The sequence below is a fragment of the Polyodon spathula genome, chromosome 7, assembly GCF_017654505.1.
Source record: "Polyodon spathula isolate WHYD16114869_AA chromosome 7, ASM1765450v1, whole genome shotgun sequence".
NCBI classification, from domain to species: domain Eukaryota; kingdom Metazoa; phylum Chordata; class Actinopteri; order Acipenseriformes; family Polyodontidae; genus Polyodon; species Polyodon spathula.
The window spans coordinates 25,439,229-25,457,826 of NC_054540.1; the positions used below are offsets into that span (position 1 = coordinate 25,439,229).

At 35.9% G+C, this 18,598-nt stretch overlaps 2 protein-coding genes across 2 annotated transcripts in view; one reads left to right on the top strand and one right to left on the bottom strand.

The window, feature by feature from the left end:
• The window catches only part of LOC121317817 (EF-hand calcium-binding domain-containing protein 6-like), a 33,373-nt gene extending 29,540 nt beyond the window's left edge, over nucleotides 1-3,833 (bottom strand). The window contains exons 1-2 of the mRNA XM_041253919.1: nucleotides 3,524-3,833; nucleotides 315-412 (exon numbers count right to left, since the gene is read on the bottom strand). Of these exons, the coding sequence (XP_041109853.1) occupies nucleotides 315-412; nucleotides 3,524-3,752 (327 nt within the window). The 5' untranslated portion in view covers nucleotides 3,753-3,833. The remainder of the gene's footprint in view (nucleotides 1-314; nucleotides 413-3,523) is intronic.
• A 911-nt stretch (nucleotides 3,834-4,744) lies between these two features.
• LOC121317818 lies at nucleotides 4,745-15,883 on the top strand. The gene is made up of 4 exons (XM_041253920.1): nucleotides 4,745-4,988; nucleotides 7,143-7,220; nucleotides 15,329-15,571; nucleotides 15,822-15,883. Exons 1-4 carry the CDS (start codon nucleotides 4,745-4,747, stop codon nucleotides 15,881-15,883), a joined length of 627 nt encoding a protein of 208 aa, XP_041109854.1.
• The last annotated feature ends 2,715 nt before the right edge of the window (nucleotides 15,884-18,598 follow it).

The window sequence follows — 18,598 nt, forward strand, 5'->3', positions numbered from 1 at the left end:
ATACTTCAGTTATCTTATTTTTAAAATATATCTAATGGTTCATGTAGAGATATTCTATAAATGTGTATGCTAAAGTATCTGTGATTAACAGGCGTCTTAAAACATGTGAAGGTATCTCTATGGCCAAAACTATTCAAAATGAGCTATGCTAGACTGAGATGGTGTTTAAAACCTGTTTGCCAGTTTATATCTCTATACATGCTACCTTACTGCCATTGATTAAGATTAAAAGACATTTACCAAATTATGTTGGCAATATCTAGTTTTAAACTAAAATCTCAATATAAACATATCATATGTAAAGATGTGCTCACCTCATGTATGTTGTGTTTTTGTTTTGGCCAGAGCTCCATAGAGAGGCGCCCCATGGCAGTCTGTGCGCGAACATTTTTCTCACTGCTGCCTCCAGTGTCTGTAAAAATAACATAATTGTATAATTGTGAAAAGCATGCACACAATAACATGGTGTCGCACCATTTTAAAAATGCATGCAAGTATCAGACTTTGATTCACATAAGAAAAAAAGTGAAGGCTTTCCTGTTCCCCACAAGAATCGAATAATGTATTCAACTTCAACCCAGGTTAATAGATAACACTCAAGACACTGTATAGATGTTTAAGTAATTTCAATCTTAACTTCTGTTACCTCTAGGATATGTGAAGAATTATGTCTTGAATGGCTTTGCAATGGGTGTCTTATTTCCTATCATGCACTTATTTGTTTTAACCCAGCAGATCCTCAGACTATGTCTGACCTACAGTGTTGCCTTTGGCTACAGATCTGCACTGACTAACATCCACCCAACCTCACCACTGGAAAGCACAGTACGGTGTCCGAGAAGTGAAAAGCGGTAGAAAATCTATACAGAGACCAGGACTCAAACAGGTTATAACATCAGAGAAAGGTGACATCTAAAGAACTACAGCCACATAAAAAAGGCTGGAGCATCGCTCAGAAAGCAGCTGCTGGAAGTTACATTTTGTGCAAGTTTGGTTTTATGTTGGAAATGCCAGATATTATGTTGACATGGACCCACAAAGTGTGCAAAAAAACATGCCTACACTAGTGAACTGCACTGGCTTCAAACTCATTAGCCGAGTGGTGCTGTTAATATTGTAGTCAACAGCTACCTAGGAGTTTTTGTCGACTCAGAAATGTCTTCATCTAGACAATGTGGGGAAGCTATAAAACAGGCTAACAAGATGCTCGGATACTTGTGAAAAGTGTTGAATTTAAATCAAGGGAAAGTAATGTTAAAACTGTACAATGCACTAGTAAGACCTCATCTTGAATATTGTGTTCAGTTCTGGTCACCTCGCTATAAAAAAGATATTGGTGCTCTAGAAAGAGTGCAAAGAAGAGCGACCAGAATTATTCCGGGCTTAAAAGGCAGGTCATATGCAGACAGGCTAAAAGAATTGAATCTGTTCAGTCTTGAACAAAGTCGACTATGTGGCGACCTAATTCAAGCATTCAAAATTCTAAAAGGTATTGACAATGTCGACCCAAGGGACTTTTTTCCCCAGTAATGTTGTTGAAGCTGACACCCTGGGATCCTTCAAGAAGCTGCTTGATGAGATTCTGTGATCAATAAGCTACTAACAACCAAACGAGCAAGATGGGCCGAATGGCTTCCTCTCGTTTGTAAACTTTCTTATGTTCTTATGTTCTTACAATGGCTGAAAGACTGAGAACAGAAGAAAGAACAGACTTGGCACAGTGTGTAGAGACTTTGAGAAAAGTGGCATTCAAAAAACGCATTGTGATCCATGGATCTGAAAATCTTGCTGCTCACTGCACATAAAAAGCCTCCTGAATGATGTGCACAATAACTTGTCTAAGACGTGTTTTTTTTCTGTTTCTTCAGTATCAAAGAGAATTTATCAATCTAGTGAAAAAGCCTTTCCACAAGGAATAGGACAAAACCCTATTTCCCCATACATCACTTTTTAATAAACCTACATTAGACTACATTACATTTAACATACAACAAATATATGCAATAGCAAAATATGTATTACTTTTCTATTAAGAAAACTAAAGACAAAGTAAAACACATTGCATGGTTTTAGTGTTTAAAATTATTAAATAAAACAGTAAATAAAATAATGCACACTGGAATGTAATAAAATTATACAGTGATGCACACAAGTCAGTCTAGTTTAATTATTGTTGCTTTTGCTTTCTTCTCAACTACAAATAATATTCTGCATTTTTGGTCAATGCAGACATGTCAGCCTTTTAAAACGATATACAGTATAACCCACTATAAAACTAAATACAAATGTTACCTATTTGATGTAGAAATGTATGTTTATGATATCCAGTATTTAAAATACTGCACAAAAGAGAAACTTAAATAAAACTAAATCAATAGAGTAGCATTTTAATGAAAAAGACTGCACAAGTGGGTTGGCTGGCAGAGCCTGAATTCCTTTACATTCAGAGCATGTGACAGACTGGTCTGTCATTTTCACTTAGCCACTGGGGGGTCATTAACTTGATTAAACTAGGCCTGTTTAAACATGTCAGTTTATTTAACACCCCTATGTGCAGAACATGATCTCAGTTATTACTTCACTGGTCATTCAAGTTGGCCACGGAGGTACAATAGCTTGACTCATTTGGGGGCAGCATTTCTAAACCAGGAAGCTGTTACCAAGCAGCCTGTGTTTTGATACACTAAAGCTGAATAGGAACCTGACACCCTTTTGTGGAAAGAATGGGGTATTAATCAGAACTGATCGGACAAAAGGGTTAACAGTGCATCTCTATCTCAGCTAAGGGAATGATTAATCACATCCACTTATGTCTCTAACTGTGTAATAAAAATATCTTTAAACAATTATCAGTTTCTCAGTACCTAATAATACATTGATTTTGTTTTTAAAGACACACACTGTGCACATCTTTTTTTTTGCATGTCATGTGAAATGTATTATGCATGTAGCTACTTAAAAGAAAGACAAGTTAAATACCACTCTCAAAATGCAAAATCCTTACTTCTATTAATCCCCCAATTTTGTTTGGAGTATTTTTCTCTCAATGTTTGTATTAATAAAAGGAAGTGATAATTTACATAATTCCTTATTAAGATAACTGCCTCTTTATTTGTAAATGTGACTTGTTGCAAATAAACACACTGTTGTAAATGTCAGGAAACATAAAAAAATATGACAGCATATAAACACAGAAAGTAAAATACAGTTATTTTGCACATTCTTAATTCCATTTTGATTAAAGTTCAAGTTTTTTTTTTTTGTTTTTTTTTTTTTTTTATGTGTGTGTTTATGTTTTTTTTTCAAGTCCTTGCTTAATTGCAAACATTCTAGAAAACATCTGACTTTGCCCAAACATGCTTTATTTTACTTGTATCAACATGTACGACAAATTAACTGAAAAACAAAGTCATAGTCGCGTTTAGATCAACCACCAAATGCTGCCTTGCTCAGAGTATTATAACAGATATATCATGTACAGCAGAGTAATCAGGACTGGAACAGTTTCATTTCCCCACATTACCTTGAGTCCAGAGAGCGCGTGCTTCTCCTAGATCAGCTCGAGCCGTGCATGCTCGTAGCCTGTCTCCAAAGTTCCCTAAACTTTTCTTGTTCCAAAATATTTCTCTGTTTTTAATCTCTTGCTCTGGGAAGCTGCTTTTTCCCTTTATTAGTACAGCATTGAGATCCCCTGCTTTCAGAAACGAATGAGATATATTAGGCAGGCTTGTACTCGCAATGTTGCAAGGCATTTTGGACTATGCAGGAGAAAATCACGCACTAACTTGCAGGGCTGGTCTTTTGAAAAATGCAGTTTTAAAATGTGCTACCGATGTCTGTTGTATTTCTGATTGTAATGGTAACTTGGCTCTAGTTTTTAGTGGATGAAAATGTCAGAGCGCCTCCCTCGATAATCTTACAGCATTGTGGAAACAGAACATACATTTTTTTTTTTTTTTTTTTTTTTTTCAGATGTCACTTAGGAAACTGTTTAATGTTGCTGATACTTCTGTGCACAATGGATTAATATAATTACATAACTATTAAATATTAAATATTAAATACTATTAAAAAAAACAGTGGTATATTGTGGTCATTTTTATAGGATACTCGTAAACAGTAATTTTCTACACTTGGCTACGTTGTGAATGAGTAGACAATAAGAACTGTAATTACATGTTTGTTAGATGTGAATGTGAAAGGCTTGCAATAAAAGCAGAAAATGTCGTAGATTGTTAAAATCTTACTCAAGTTGCATTTATTTGCCATTGATGGGATTTAGGATTTCCAAGTTGCTTTTATTTAAAGCATCTGAAACAAAATAATAATAATAAAAATAAAACTACAACAGTATCTGCAATTGCTAACAAAGTATATTGCCGATGGTTAGCTGTGTATATTGTCTAATGTATATAAAGACATTTTAAAACTAGTTTGGGCTAAAGCAGTTTTTTTTTTTTTTTTTTTTTTTTTTTTTTTTTTTTAATTCTAGGCGAACTGCAACGTATTTTTCACCTTTACCTAAGAAGCAAGGCAGGCGCCAATCACCTTGACCACGTGAACCAACACCACGCCTGCTTGCACTTCTGTGAACTAACACTAGACAAGTACCGGTAAAAGGCGCACGGTTAAACATATCTTCTCAAAGCTAAACTCATTGTCGGACCAGATTCACAGACTGTCTTGCGAATTCTAGATAGATAATAGTTGAAAGCTGATTCAATGGTTTTCTTAGCCAGTTAGAATGTGGCCGTCCTATAGTCCCGGGACAGACGGAAATGTAAGTCCCAAACGGAGTCTATCCATGAAAATCAACCCTGTCTTTCCTGATGCGACAGTAGAGCTGAAACGATACAAAGCGAGGGACTCGGAGGTAACGGCAGATGAGAATGAGAATGTGGAAAATCTGCAATCGGCTGTGGAAGATTCAGCCGTTCCCGAAAGCCCACCTGGAATTAGATCCAGATTGTCTTCTTTCGCTGGACACGGTAAGGCTAAATTGATTATTATTACATTATTATTATTGTCATAAATAATAAACTACGTTAGCGTTTTCAGCACCAAGGCTAGCAGCTTTTCCTGACTCAAATTACCGTACACATAAAAAGCAATCGCGTAATTTACTTAGAAAATAGTTTTATCCAATGTAGCATGATATGATTTAATTCCCTAAAGAGATCTGCAATCTTCCAGTGCTTATATAATATATGTGTGGTTTTCTAGTGTTCTAACAATCTCATTTTGGCTAAAGGGCATACAAGCAATCATCCCTTTTTTCCAATTTTATTATTCATGACTTTGGAACGAACGATTAAACAGACATACAATAGAACAATTATGCACCAGGCAACCTTATATCCACTTTAGCAGCGTTCTTGGGTCACTGCCACTTTAGGAGTAGGGGGTATCATTTTCTAATAGTACCTCGAGCTCCGAATTATTTATCTAGTACAATAGCAGTTTGTCAATTGGAAGGTACAGTGGCGGATATGTTGCTTGCTCATTAAATTAGATGCCAACACGTTTTAAACGTTACTAGAAATGCTATTAAAAGCAACAGTATAGCAGTATAGAGATCAGTGGAAGATTAAAGAATTAAGTGCAAATTAAGGGACCTTTACAACATTCATAGTGTGGCATCTAACCTACTTAAACATAGAACAAATCCAGGTCTATAAAATAAAATGCATATCATTTAAATCACAGAATATACAGGGAGTGTGACAGATTAATAATTCAATTTTTATAGCCAGATTGAGCAGTAGTTATTAGAGTATGTGATTTCTTCTGCTGTTAGTCTTCTAGCCGTCACTTTTGTAAAAGTGATACTACCTATCAAAAATGGAAAAAAAAAGATACCGGTAGGTAGCAGTTGATGAATTTTACTGATACGGTAATACAGACTTAAGACTTGGTAACTAGCAATCTTAAAGTCCTTCTGATATACAATACTTGATAGTAATTATGTAATATTATCAGTTTTCTTTCACAAAAAATATATACATTTACATATTTTGGTTCACTTACTAGAATTTGATAAATGTAATAGCTTCCTAATCTAGTCTGTTTTTTGACCAAATATATCCTATTTTACTTTAAATAGACAGATATTCACTGGGGTCTAAACTTAAACCCAGACTTGGTTAATCTATAATTGAAGACCGATTTGAAATCATGTCTGCAGAGGCAGTAAACAGTAACACCCATTATTTTGAGTGGTACAGGTTTTCTTTCACACTGTAATTTAATTATTCAGTGAGATTAAGGTGATCAATTGTCCCACTGCTTGATTCACATACAACTATAACTATAGTAACAGTCAAATAAAGCAGCGAAGACATAAGCAAAGATATAATCAGTTGTGCCTTTATCACAAAGTAACATATAGTTTTAGGGAGCCAATGAAAGTGGTTTTATATATGGGTTATGTAAATATATTATTCTTATAACATGTTACATTAAGAGTTTTATTAATTCTTATCATAATATATTACTAATAGCATAATAACCATTGGAAAGATCCCTATTTTTAATGTTTATAACAACATAATGTATTAAAATCTACCTCTTTGAAAAAATAACTAAATATGAGCTTCCTTTATGTGTGATCTGCAATAATCTATATTGCTATTTCTGTATGTATCAGAAATTGCCATTCTAAGTAACTTTTCCAGCAGACTTCTGAGAAGTCTTCAGACTATGAGAAAGTTAGGCTGGACGGATATTTGCGTAGTGAAACAACAGCTGAGAATCATATAAACACACTTACTGTAAAAGGACATTAAACAGGTAAATGAAATAGTAGGATAATGCAGATTGTATAAAGTATCCCTCTAAAGTGTACTTCCCTGTTAAATATGAAAGGTAGTTGAAACAAACAGCAGAATAGCTGTAATGCTTTTATACCATTTTGTATCATATACAATTCCAGTTTCAGTAAACAAACATCACAAAGGCTCCCCTTGATTCACAGCACAGCAGAGCTTTTGTGGTTGTTTCTTTTGAAGCCAGGCCATTTGATTCAACTTCACCAGTATATGTGTTTATCAGAATATTATTACTATTATTAATACTGTTATTAGTAGCAAATATTGCTTTCAAGTGTGTTGCTGTTTAAGTACTGATAATTGAATCTTTTACAGATAGGGAACCCAGCAGTGGAAGCTACAACCTATCCACAGGAACCAGTTACTACAGTTGTGTCAGCCAAATTACCATTGGTGAGTATTACAACCAACTAACTAAGCTTCTGTTTTTTGCAAATGGGTCTCCTGTCTTTGTTTTTCATACACCAGAAAATCCATTAACAGGTCAGGGATTATGGGACTGGACCGTATACATTGTTAACCCCATGTATTGTTGCTTCCACTAACCTAAACACTTAACTTGCAGGGCACATATCTGAGTAATTGAAGTGATAAAAAAAAAAGCCTGTAATATCCTTTAAATGAATGTGAGCTCTGCTTGCTGCTTTTAAAGTTGAGCTGTGTGGTGATACAATGTGTAGTTGAAGTAGCTGGAGTGTCTCCAACATGTATCCTAATTCTCCCATAATCTACAAAGAACATGAGACTAGAGAATCCTGGAACGAGAAGTCGTAGAAAGTCACAATGTCTCCAAAGCTTACCAAGCCTCTGATTGAGGACTGCTGAGTCAAGAGGATAAGAGTGGCTGACATTTCCCCACATGTTGCAACAAGCTGGGGTATCAATTATTGAAGGAGTTGCTATTAAATTATTTATTTATTTATTTGTTTATTTATTTTTTAACAAGGGCATGTCTATAGAGGCGGAAGTATCTATTTTCCTGTGGTGTCTCGGTAGAGATAAAGAATACAACAAGCACATTCTCCCAATCACTGATATGCCGTATAGATTTAAATAAAACATAAATACTTTTATGTGAAGCTCCCTTCTCTCTCCCAAACTTAATTAGTTTAGCTTGATATATACAGTAAGTCCTACTTTGAATTGAACGTGTGCCCCATTCTGCTGTGAAATTGGTTCTAACACTTATGGTCTGGAATGTGCTGGTGCTTGGCAAGGATAGGGTTCTTTTATGTCCCTGCCAGAGAAATGTGTGTGTGGTAATTTGATTACCTGTGTGGTGTTTAAAAATAAATAAATAAAAATGTGGTGTGTAAACCTTTTTGTCTGTGTTGTACCATTTATGTTTGGTGACTGGTAAACAGCTTAGCTGTCCAGTTTTGTTAGTTTAGGGATTGTAAAAAGTTTCAGATAGTACTCCAGGTGTGAGTTAGGTTTTTGTATTGTTTTGATTCTTTTATTTCTGTAAAAGTCAAATCTTTTACACACTATAAATTGTGTTTATTTCTTTTTTTATGCTGCCAGTAATTTATTTGCTGTGCTTCAGATTCTGTGCTTTGTTTCAGAGAGAATTGTATGTCTAGTTTACAGACCTTGATTATTGGGATCTGTTAAACAAGACCCCAATAATCAAGTGTAGTTGGCGCCACTTTATCGGGATGCCTCGGGAGGAGTAAAAATATCCCGAATACGCGGCTGTCCCAATTAAACGAGAGGTATTTGAGATGATCCTAATCACACTTTTGTGTTTCTAAATTAAAAGAAAAAGAATTAACTCACATTACATTATGATTAAATGTAAAATACATCATTTAAAGTCAGTTGTTGTTTATTTTTTTTAAATCCTAAACAAAATGAATCGATGTTTTTTATTTCTACATGAAACAAAAAAAATATTAAGTCACATCTTATCACGAGCGAGTTCAACGTGGTTTACGCAAGTCACAGCATAATCATGTGCTCACGTACTCGCTGTACTGCGCAAACCTGTCTTGCTCTGAAAAGCAATTATTACGAAATACTGTATCCCAATTAAACATATTGACGTCTAAATTAAATGACATGAATCGCATTAGGAAGAACTGTCTTCCAGGGTTATAGCCCGTTTAAGCACAATCCCGATTAACAGTGGACCGAGTAGGCGGCGCTGACTGTATATTAATAAAAGTACACCCTCGTTATAATGTCCGTCATTATAACTAACCTTCGGCTATAACGAACCTGACCCCTGGACCCCAAATTTAAAAAAAAAAAAAAAAAAAAAAAAAAAAAAGACAATATAAACACACACTGTCAACATCCAGGTCTTTAATAAATAATATACGCTGTGTAACTATGCATCTGTAACAAAAACAATTTTATGTTGCAACAAAGCTGGAAACTTGAGAATCTGATGAACTTTTCATGTCAAACTTCATTTTGGGTTGATTTGGAATGAAAACTCAGTTTGCATGTTGGATTAAGATTTGGTGTGCTTTAAAACGATTCATGTTAGATTGGTTTTGAATAAAAGTTCAGCTTCAATTTGGGATTTTTACTTTTTGCACTGTGTTATAATTCTTTAACAAATAGGATAAAGCAAAGGCAGAATACTGCATATATGAGACAAACAGGTACATGTGATTCTACTTTTATTCATAATCTCATCTCATTAACTTACTCCAACAGTTGATTGTTCATTTTGATTTTTCTTTCGCTATAATGAACCTCTCGATATAACAAACAAAAGGCTTGGACCCCAACAGGTTCGTTATAGCGAGGGTGTACTATATATATATATATATATATATATATATATATATATATATATATATATATATATATATATCTATATTTATATATAAAGATTATATATAGTTATAGTATATATATATATATATAATATATATATATAATATATATATATATATATATGTATAGATATAGATGTATATATATAGTATGTATACACACATCACACACCCCGTGTATACTATATATATATATATATATATATATATATATATATATATATATATATATATATCAATTAACAAAATGCAAAGTGAGTGAACAGAAGAAAAATTTACATCAAATCCATATTTGGTGTGACCACCCTTTGCCTTCAAAACAGCATCAATTCTTCTAGGTACACTTGCACAAAGTCAGAGATTTTGTAGGCATATAGTTAGGTGTATGATTAAACAATTATACCAAACAGGTGCTAATGATCATAAATTCAATATGTAGGTTGAAACACAACCATTAACTGAAACAGAAACAGTTGTGTAGGAGGAATAAAACTGGGTGAGGAACAGCCAAACTCAGCTAACAAGGTGAGGTTGCTGAAGACAGTTTACTGTCAAAAGTCATACACCGTGGCAAGACTGAGCACAGCAACAAGACACAAGGTAGTTATACTGCATCAGCAAGGTCTCTCCCAGGCAGAAATTTCAACAGAAAATTTCCAGATGTGCTGTCCAAGCTCTTTTGAAGAAGCACAAAGAAATGGGCAACGTTGAGGACCGTAGACACAGTGGTCTGCAGCAGATGAAAGACACATCATGCTTACTTCCCTTCGCAATCGGAAGATGTCCAGCAATGCCATCAGCTCAGAATTGGCAGAAAACAGTGGGACCCTGGTATACCCATCGAATGTCCGGAGAAGTCTGGTCAGAAGTGGCCTTCATGGAAGACTTGCTGCCAAAAAGCTATACCTCCGACGTGGAAACAAGGCCAAATGACTCAACTATGCATGAAAACACAGGAATTGGGGTGCAGAAAAATGGCAGCAGGTGCTCTGGACTGATGGGTCAAAATTTGAAATATTTGGCTGTAGCAGAAGGCAATTTGTTCACCGAAGGGCTGGAGATCGGTACACAAATGACTGTCTGCAGGCAACAGTGAAGCATGGTGGAGGTTCCTTGCAAATTTGGGGCTGCATTTCTGCAAATGGAGTTGGGGATTTGGTCAGAATTAATGGTCTCCTCAATGCTGAGTACAGACAGATACTTATCCATCATGCAATACCATCACGGAGGCATCTGATTGGCCCCAAATTTATTCTGCAGCATGACAACGACCCCAAACATACAGCAAAAGTCATTAAGAACTATCTTCAGCGTAATGAAGAACAAGGAGTCCTGGAAGTGATGGTATGGCCCCCACAGAGCCCTGACCTCACCATCATCGAGTCTGTCTGGGATTATATGAAGAGAGAGAAGCAACTGAGGCTGCCTAAATCCACAGAAGAACTGTGGTTAGTTCTCCAAGATGTTTGGGCCAACCTACCTGCCGAGTTCCTTCAAAAACTATGTGCAGGTGTACCTAGAAGAATTGATGCTGTTTTGAAGGCAAAGAGTGGTCACACCAGATATTGATTTGATGTAGATTTTTCTTCTGTTCACTCACTTTGCATTTTGTTAATTGATAAATATAAACTATTAACATGTCTATTTTTGAAAGCATTTTTACTTTACAGCATTTTATCACACCTGCCTAAAACTTTTACACAGTACTGTATATATATATATATATATATATATATATATATATATATATATATATATATATATATATATATATATATATATATATATATAAAGTCATATGTTATTTGTTTCATTTACATGTGGAGAGAGTGTGATCAGTCGGTGAGGTGGCAGCCTGCCCACTGTAACAATGGATTATACTCTGTGGTCATTTCAATCCAAACTCCGGAAATGCGATTCCTCTGACCCATATTGACAGTACTGCATCAGCAAGCCAGAGTATGTGGAGTATGAGGAGAAGTCTGTCTTTCAAGTGGGAAAGCATGTGGTATATTGGCAGGACTAAACTTGTGTTCATCAGTTGGGCGCAGGCCTTCATTGATTCCATTCCCAAGGATCTGAAGGTACTAAAGGACAGTACTGGAGGGCATTGGTTGCCCTCTTCTGGTTACAGATGTTTCACAAAGTACAGTCAAAAGTGATGGCTCTATAGGACAGTCTGAGGTTTAGAGGGGGCATAAACCATTAATCCTACTTTAACCCTAGCATCAATTCAGTATGAAACAGCATGTCTCGCACAGTGTATTTGTCAGACAAAAATCATAAATTTAATTATTGCTGTATTTTTACAGCTTTTAGCCTTGTGGTGTTTGCAGTCTGACAATTGCCTTTCAAGAGTGCTTTTATAACACAGTGTTACCCATTTACCTTGAACAGTCAATACTGTGACTGTAATTGTGGCTTAAGTATAGTAACAGTGAAGTGCTCTTATTGTATAGCAGCAAAAATTGCTTCCAGTGTAAGCACATTGAGCACTAAAAACCAGGAAGCACCAGACAGTCTAGAACCCAAGCAGAAATTGTATATATTTATTTATGTATGCATTTATTTGTTCATTTTTAATGATGTAAAGATTTTTTATCACTTGCTGTGAAGTGCTACAGAGCAGTTGACTTTACAGATGCTGCTTGCATACAAATTTGCCTGTTTGGAATTCCCCTCCAGATTTCTCTCACAATTGAACACACAAGCAAAGAAGGTTCTAAAGGTGGAGTGTAATGTAATGTAAAATGACTGGACTGTCAACAACAAGTCTGCATTTTCATAGAGCAGAGTGCATAGAAAGTGACTATTTAGGCATGCAGGCATCAGTAATCCAGCTTAAAATTGAACATGATTGTTGGACATGTTGCATATGTTGCATATATACATAGTGTATCTGCTCTATCAGCAACCATTGGGCCATAAATCAGGTTATATAAAAAGAATGGAAGCTATCATAAATATAACCTTCATTTTGGAGCAGTATATACTGTACTATTATATCATATTGGCAAATACTAAGATAAAGGTTAACAATTGATTCATATTCTAAAATCTGTAATACACATAAATAAATACATTACGACCTGTGTGATTCACTTGCATGTTGCAAAAATTCTCCACTAGATGGTGCTGGCAGAACGTACCATTTTTAAAATTTTTATTGTTTTTTGGCACCGACGAAGTTCTGCCTCCGAAACAGTTTTGTTTGAGAGGCAGATTTGATAAAAGTGCACATAAGTCTAATTACATCAGCGGTGACCCTTTTTTTAGACACGCATGTTTATCCAAAACTGATCTTTGCTAGTAATGTTATCTTTAAAAAGCTGTCCCATTCCTTGTATACATTTTATGATTCAATATTACAGATAGACAGCAACCCTTCTGCAGTTGTACAGTCTTTGTAAACCCAAAGTTCCACCAGGGGGTAGTGTTGTTTAAAAAAGGAGAGTTCAGATGTTCTGAGGCACATCATAGAAATAATGCCTTTGTGGAGGATCATTCACATCATTAGGATATTACATGCAAAAATGCTGTGAAGAAAGTTTTGCCTCCAAAACAGTTTTGTCTGAGAGGCAGATTAGATACAAGTGCACATAGTCTAATTACATCAAGGGTGACCCTTTTTTTAGAAACGCAAAAGAAACTCCATGCCAGCAACAAGGCATTTGTGTGACAAATTAATATAGAAACGCCCTGATTTAAATCAGATTTTGTTGGAAACAGACTTTCAATAGATAATCTAAAAGTGAAGCACATGCTTCAGTCTGCGTGAGTGTCTATTTTTCTTCTATTCCCACTGAAGTTGTTAAATTGCTTTTATAATGATCTAATTAAATGCTAATTATTTTTGGCTATCTAAAATACCAAGTCATTTTTTATGAAAAATAATGGGAAGCTGATTATACGACATTAAAGAATTAATCCACAAACAGAATTGTATTCTGTAAATATGAGTTGGGGCTGCAAACAGTTTAGCTATGCCAGAGATTTTAATTGCTCTATACTGACATTTACACATTGCACAGTGGCTGCCAAGTACCATTTGGTGCACACCCTTCTAAAGCTTCAATATCTCTTCTCTCTGCTTCTGGTTTTCCTTTAAGGTTACCCATCCAATTAATGACCAGGGAGTAGGGTTGCCACCTGCCTCCAAAATCCCTAGGCATTTTCAGCTTAGCTAAGTTTTTCAACTCACCTCTAAAGTTGTAGCAACACTTGATTAATTTATAATTTGAAATGTAATTTAATTTGATCTGTTCCAATTCAAAATGATGTTCAAGAGATTGCGGAGTTAGTGAAGAACACCATAAACTAGACACAAGACTAGTCTAACTCTTTACCAGTTTGTAGATACTTATCAAGGTTCACAAAAAGTTATCTTTCACAAAATGTGTAACTTTAAATAGTTAATTAGCCAAACTTCAATCTGACTATCTTGCAATTCATTTGTTCCAAAAAGGGGGAATGTAATGTTAGGCTATAGCATGTGGATTGTCTAGTCCTTGCAACCTTCAGTCAGTCAAAGTGATCCAACACAGTCTTTGTGTCTTGCTGCAAATTTGCACTTACTCGTAGGAACTGTCTTTTCAGGTTAATAGCAGGTGTAGATCCTGACGGTCTCTCATTTCCTTTCCATCTCGTTTCCTTCCCCACAATGTCTTGCTTGCTCAGACTGATAGTCATGGTTCCCCTGTGTAGCAGTTTGAGAGCATTGAGACCATTTTGCTCATGTCATATAACAGTGTCCCAAATATGGTTTAACTTTTGTTCGCTTTTGTTTCAGATTCTTACACAAAAGCAGTCCAATTCAATCCTTGTTTGTGTTGTCTGAGGCTCTTTTGAGCTGAATTAATTCATCATTTCTTTCTCAATCTTTTGAAAGTCATATTAAATTGGAACTGATCAAATTAAATTATTGTCGAATAATCACAGCCATATTTATTTGTTGCTAAAACTTCACGCTCTTTTCTATTCTCTGTTTCTTGCGGTTGAGCTTTCGTGCCCTTTCTTTCCAAGAAAGTTCTGATAACATCCGTCCATTGATTATGTGCAGTAAGCAAGCTTTACCGTGGTGTGCCAGCTGCACTGAATGACTTACTGGTAATTAGTCCTACAAAGTCTAAACCACGTATTGTATTGACGTGTGAGCTACTTTGAACTACTAACTTACTGGGGCAAATCCATGCACAGAATCGGAACAAAATGCTTAAAAATCCTATTTGTACCTTTGCAGTCACCCACATGTGTTTTATTTTAACATTGTTGTACAATCCTGCGCAATCAGATAATAAAGCAAGTCAGCTCGCTGCAGAGGGCTGATTGGTGGAAGCGGTCCTTGCTGGAAGTAATCCTGCCCCTATGACAGAGCTTTTGATAGAACAGCTAACTAGAATAAAATAAAACAGTTCATTCATTTAGCATGGCAGCTCCAGCATTTAAAACGCTCTTTATTAGATGTCACAGAATCAGTTAAGTTGTTGTAAAGAGAGATAAAACAAAACTGACGTTGCATTAAACGTGCCGGACTTAAATGACCTAGCGGTAACCCTAGCAGGAGGACCTCTATGGGGTGTATGGTTGTACTGACAAAAGTCTGATTTTACATCATGTAGCATTTACCTACAGCAGACCTAAGCTGGGCATTTAAAAATGGCACAGGAATGTTTTTGATAGTGCAGGTCCCTTAGTTTCTTCTCTTCTTTCCAGGTTTTGATGTGGGCGGACAGGTAGCCATCGGTTTCTCACGATGGAAGAATCCTTTTCCACAAGATGGCCGTTTGTCTCCCAACCTGACCCAGTGTAACCCAGAGGACACCAGAGTTCCTTGCCCTCCGCCTCTCATGCCCCCGGCTGAACTGTCAGAGCTTGTTTCCTGTCCAGCCTCAATTTCAATCACACCAGTGCCTTCTTACAGCAGCAGTCAGGAAACTATCAGCGAAAACACTGCAGGTAAGGGATCACAGTGTTTCAGTCAGTGGCCGTACATTTTCTTACCAGTTATTTGTTTTAGACCCATCTTCATCAGATTTTATTCACTTGTTCAACGGAGTACTGCCTAGGTCATTGTGCCATCAGTGTACAATGGATAAGCTGTGTTTGTTTGGTTAGGTTTTCAGAACATTCTCAATGTAATAGCCTTAGGAGTTTGTTGAGGTAGGGTTATTTATTTATTTATTTTTTAAACCTTTATTTTACTCAGTGGTGGCTGCAGGATTTAATTCCTGGCTGGGCCCCAAATTTTCACGGACTGGCCTTTTATGACTTAATGACGTAAACATAATGATGTGATTACCAATATGTGTACTGAGGACACTCTATACTGTCAGAAATAGCACCATATTCTCCAAGAACGCACACTCTACCAAAACATTTTGACTGTCGGACATCCGATTTACGACCAACAGGCATAGCTGCACAAATTCTGTAACGTTAGCGAGCTACAAGTCACTACCACACATAAAGTAAAGATTAGTTTCTGACAAAAGCTCTCACACATGTATTCAACTTCCCAAAGTGAGCTTAAATTTAAAAAGCTCTCATACAGTGACTAAAAGTGAATGTCAATACTTCCCTTTGAGCTTTTGAAAAGTGTCAGTTATATGGGAACAAAAACAAAACAGGAATAGAGGCATGAGTTGAGCAGAACATACATCTCAGCTGCATCAGTCAACTGAATTCAAATTGATAAAATTAAATGCAGGTATTTACATTACTGGCGCATTTGTTGATCGTCAGTTCATTTTCTTTTTACAAAATTTTTCAAGACATAGCTAATACGTGAGACACAAATATAGCTCCGGTTTACTGAAAAGTTGGCCAAACGTTCTGTATTATTATATTTCTTAGCAGACACCCTTATCCAGGGCGACTTACAATTGTTATAAGATATCACATTATTTTGTACATTCAATTACCCATTTATACAGTATAAATAACTAAACAGCAACTGCACAAGCTGGTTGCTTGTGTGCCTTGCAATGAAAGAAAACTTCCTGTATGTTTGCTGCCGACGCTTTTTATTTTGATACTGTTCTATCGAAGATGCAAGATCTCATATCTCAGCCGTCTTTTTTTCAAAACCATGACAACGGTACTGGGGTGGGTGGGACGGTTATATTTTTTGAACCACAAGGATGAGCTAGATTTGCCACATCTCTTTTACAAGTGCGACCAGTTATAGACCAAGTGAATGTAATCCCCTGTGGAAATCTACCTTAGTTTACCATAGATATCATATGAACATACTATGCCAAATCACCATATGATTAATGTGTATGGTGGTGGCCCTTGCTGATACATGTCTCCCATGGTTTTTCTAAACCACATCTACAGTAGTTTTACACATAGATTTTTTTTTTTTTCTAGTGTGCTGATTGCAGTAAAATTATTATTAAAATGCTTATTGTTATAAAATGCGTACATCCATTTAAAAAGGGACGAATAACAGTAGCCACAAGTGCTCCAATTACTACATAAAAAATGGATGGTGACATACTTAACAGGATGGATTTTTTTTTTTTAAGGAATCAGACATCTCAACCCACAGAGGGTACTTTCGGGGATTAAATAATAAATGAACGGTAATTCTGTGCTGATTAGAAGAACTACTTCTCCCTGTATTTGGGCATTTTGCAAGTAAGGTCCCATTGATTTATTCAGTTTTTCCACTGGCTCTAATATAGTTGTTTAAGCCAAACTGGATTGGAAAAGATTTAAGGCTTTAAAAAATTATTCACCAAGATTCCTTTGGAATTGCTATTAATGTACAGTGCATAGAAGTAACAATTCACTTATTTGGGGTTGCAGGAGTTCCTGTCCTTAACTGCTAGGGCAATGATGTGTAAAACAGATTATTGATTCATTAACATTTTGGGATTTGAGTTAGCTGTCAGCTTTAGGTTACATATCAACAATAGGAGCAGCAAAGGGCTCTTGAAAACGCCTGCTGTTAACAGCTATACGCTAACTAGTGTAATGATAATGATTCTGAGTTCATATATTATTCATTTAAAAAGTGCCGCATCAGTACTGACCTGAAACTGAACCCAAGGACGTCTGAGTGAACGGTCCCAGTTACCCTTATTATAGAACAATGCTTTGGTTACACTACTGAGGTCAACGTGCCAACTTAAAAAAAGATGTGGTCCATGAGCCACTGTAATAACAGTTAGAACCATGTGTTTTTTTTCATATGTACTATTGAACTGGAACACAGCATTTTTGTTTTGTTAAATGATTAATACATCCTGTCACATGTTCTGAGTACCAGTAAGTGTTTATCTAGGGAAGTCTGGCATTTTTAGATGCCTGTATCTTTCTAAATGGTCCAACTGCAGCATTTCTGGATGATTTGATTTCAAATCTAGAAGAATCAAAGACTTACATAAATTAGCCAGAGGTCTCAGTTTGCAAATGCACGTATACACCATTATGCAGTTAATTCACTGCAGCTTTACATGCTATATTTCAGTACCTTTGTGTGTCAGGTAAAACACTTTTTTTTATTTGGTTATAACAGTAAATGCCAAAAAAAATATATATTTTGTCAAGCAAGCATATTTTGTTATTTTGTTTAGTGTATGTCACAGGTTTACTTAACTGATCCCCCTTTTTTATGAATTTGTATCTGTATGGTAGCCATGGCCAGCTATAAAAATGACAAAGTGAGTTGCACTTATTCCAATAACTTCCCATTCATCAGTATTCATTAGTACACAATGGAGGACAGTTAGTCTTTCTGCTGCAAATACTCTCTGGCCTTTCCTGTAATATGCATGTTGTACATTGGGCACATTCACACTGAGTAAGGAAACATTAAAAAGTAGGTTACCCAGATGTGTACATTCACTTTGTAAGGTGCAGATCGTTTGATACAACTTTGACTGTGTTACAAAACCAAATAAAAACCAATCCTTGTTTATATTTTGTAACCACCCCTTAGCTTTGTCCTCCAAAAGCATTTAATGGAAGTCCACA